A 3,505-nucleotide genomic window follows, 5' to 3' on the forward strand; every position below is an offset into this window, starting at 1 on the left:
CCCGGGGTCTGGAGGACACAGACGCAGGGGGCCGAGGGGTCTGGAGGACACAGACGCAGGGGGCAGAGGGGTCTGGAGGACACAGACGCAGGGGGCCGAGGGGTCTGGAAAACACAGGCGCAGGGGGCCGAGGGTCTGGAGGACACAGACGCAGGGGGCCGAGGGTCTTGAAAACACAGGCGCAGGGGCCCGGGGTCTGGAGGACACAGACGCAGGGGGCAGAGGGGTCTGGAGGACACAGGCGCAGGGGACCCGGGGTCTGGAGGACACAGGCGCAGGGGGCTGAGGGGTCTGGAAGACACAGACGCAGGGGGCCGAGGGGTCTGGAAGACACAGACGCAGGGGGCCGAGGGGTCTGGAGGACACAGACGCAGGGGGCCGAGGGGTCTGGAGGACACAGACGCAGGGGGCCGAGGGGTCTGGAGGACACAGACGCAGGGGGCCGAGGGGTCACGCCAAAGGAGGAAAAAGACCTGATTCCCTTTCCTGTTCACTAGCAAGGAATGCTCTCGGCGGAATGGGACGTGTCCCTGCAGGACGTGTCCCTGCAGGACGTGTCCCTGCACCTCCTGCTGGCCGTCCGTCCTCTGAGGCCAAACTGGCTAAATTATGTGGGAACACTGAGGCTCTTTGTCTTAATGACCCCCCCCCCACCCCCTCCTCTCTCTCTCTGTGTGTCAGCATGTCACAACATACATGGACACACATCACCTGAAGAAGGTGGCAGACAGGTTGATTTGCATGTTTCATAATAGGAAATAGCATAGCTGACCACGTGTTGCCCCTCACTTCCTGAATCCAGACATAGACATTAATACATCGCCAAATGATTTGACAGAATGTAAAAGGACATGGGGGAAACTGGGACGACCAAAGCAACATGAACAGAGGCAGAAATGAAAGCATCACTTGACCTGCAGGAGATCAATCAAATGTATTCAGCCACACGTTGCTTGGACCTTCTGTCAGTCTCACTTCTGTTCCTCACAAACACAGAGAATCAAGGTCTGCTTCAGGACGGCCCAACTGCCCCTGATCAATTACCCTATAACACACATGGCCCCAGGGCCGGACCTGGCCCCAGGGCCGGACCTGGCCCCTGGACCATCTCAATCCGGCCCCCAAGGTCCTCAAAGAAAAACAAAACAACCCCCAAAAACTCAATAAAAGGCAGAATTATGTTAATAAATCTGCTACAGCCAATGGACAAGAAATTACCAATCACAACGGAAGAGAGGGTTAAAAATAGGGAGACTCCCGCGAAAATCAGGAGTGTTGGCAGGTATGATGTCCAATGTGTGGCCCTTCGCTTACTTGATGTAAGTCAGTATGGGCCTCTGCAAAAACATGTTGCCCAACCCTGCCCTATACAATATCATACAGTATATACAATATATTTGCAGTGTCTTTACCGGCTGAATTTTTTAGGTCTCCCATCAGCATCAAAGTTACTCAATGGTAAACTTGTAAAAACAGTTAGTATAGACATGTATATCAGGACTCCTCAAGGCCTGAGGTCCATCTGTGTCCTCCTACCAGACCCAGGATGTAGCCAGCCGGTCAGCCAGCCTCGGAAACAGACAGGCAGGCAGGCAGGATGGTGTGACTCAGTGCTCCACTGTTCCTCCCAGCCTCCTTTAGCCCGGCTCTCAAATCTGCCCTGACAGCCGTAGCGTGCGGAGGAGGAAAAAGACATATTTCTGCCCGGGGAAGGAGAGAGAGAGAGGAGACGGGCGGGGGTGGCAAGGGGGGCACACAGGCAGAGCAGGGGGGGGGGAGAAGGAGACGCGAGAGAGAGAGAGAGGGGGTTACGCTGCGCTGCGAGCTGCGTAACTGATCGCTGGAAGTGATTTGGCTAAAAACAACACGTCATTATAGGCGCTCGCAGGGGCAAAGCAAACAGCTCGTATTTTAGAAAGGCTAGGAGGAGAGGGAAGCAAAACGCTCCAGACCCTGAGAAAGGAAGACGGGAGGAGAGGAGAGGAGAGGAGAGGAGAGGAGAGGAGAGGAGAGGAGAGGAGGGGAGGGGAGAGGAGGGGAGGGGAGGGGAGGGAGAGGAGAGGAGAGGAGAGGAGAGGAGAGGAGAGGAGAGGAGAGGAGAGGAGAGGAGAGGAGAGGAGAGGAGGGGAGAGGAGAGGAGAGGAGAGGAGAGGAGGGGAGAGGAGAGGAGGAGGAGAGGAGGGGAGGGGAGGGGAGAGGAGAGGAGAGGAGAGGAGAGGAGGGGAGAGGAGAGGAGGGGAGGGGAGAGGAGGGGAGAGCAGAGGAGGGGAGAGCAGAGGAGAGGAGAGGAGAGGAGTGGAGAGGAGTGGAGAGGAGAGGAGGAGGAGAGGAGAGGAGAGGAGAGGAGAGGAGAGGAGAGGAGGGAACACGATAGACGTGTCATTCATCAAAGACCAGTTGATCCATCACACCGGCTGCCTGCCTGCTCGCTTGCAGCAGGCTCGCTTCAGCCTGACAAGGTGGCTGCCGGGTCCCGTCGCAAACGACCCCACCAGACAAACACTCGCACCAGCTGGCCAGAAGATGGAGCATGAAATCCCCCCCCCTCCCTACAAACCCCCCCTCGCTACATCCACATCCCCATACTAACTGATTTATACGCTGCAGATACAGGCCCTTTATCATCGCCCTCAACAGGCCCCCTTCTGCTGGGCGGAGGGCAACCAGCTTCTCCCAGTTTTGGCCGTGAGCCTCCTCCTCCTCCGCCTCCGTCACGTCGTTCTGTTTTGACATCTCGTCATCTTTTATGGCTTTGGCCGCTCCGCTGTTTAGCCCTCCGGCCATAAGCAGGCGCTACATTCACAGACTCATTGTTGATGTCAAGAGGAGGCTGCATTAGGCCAGATGGAGATAACGTTCACTTACGAGCATTGATTTGTCTTGTATTGAGTGCTAGTGAGGCCCTGGGGTGGGGGGGTGGGGTGGGTTTCTGGAGAGATGCATAGTGTCAGAGCTCCACCTAGTGGTATGATTGTGTGTGTGTGTGTGTGTGTGTGTGTGTGTGTGCGTATGATGGTGCGGTTGTATTAAGTGTGTGTTCTGTCTGTTTTTCTCTACCAGTGGACCAGAGTTTGTCCCATCAGCTCCTAACCAAGCGGGACGTCCCGTCACTGCCTACGGCTTCCGCCCTGATGAGCAGTTCTTCTACAACTACCACACAACTGCCTCCCGCTGACCCCTGGAGTCGTCAGTTACACACACACATAAACACACACTGCTCAGTTACACACACACGTAAACACACACTGCTCAGACTGTGGAGTCGTCAGTTACACATACACATAAACACACACTGTTCAGTTACACACACACGTAAACACACACTGCTCAGACTGTGGAGTCGTCAGTTACACACACACACATAAACACACACTGCTCAGTTACACACACACGTAAACACACTGCTCAGACTGTGGAGTCGTCAGTTACACACACACACATAAACACACACTGTTCAGTTACACACACATAAACACACATTGCTCAGACTGTGGAGTCGTCAGTT

General features: G+C 55.4%; 1 protein-coding gene across 1 annotated transcript in view; it reads left to right on the top strand.

Moving 5' to 3' along the window:
* The window catches only part of kifap3a (kinesin-associated protein 3a), a gene marked incomplete at both ends in the record, with an annotated part of 44,394 nt that extends 41,219 nt beyond the window's left edge, over positions 1 to 3,175 (top strand). The window contains one exon of the mRNA XM_083647608.1: positions 3,061 to 3,175. Coding sequence (XP_083503734.1) covers positions 3,061 to 3,175 — 115 coding nt within the window. The remainder of the gene's footprint in view (positions 1 to 3,060) is intronic.
* Between the last annotated feature and the right edge of the window lie 330 nt (positions 3,176 to 3,505).

Source organism: Poromitra crassiceps, assembly GCF_964638095.1.
Source record: "Poromitra crassiceps genome assembly, chromosome: 12".
Lineage (NCBI taxonomy): Eukaryota > Metazoa > Chordata > Actinopteri > Beryciformes > Melamphaidae > Poromitra > Poromitra crassiceps.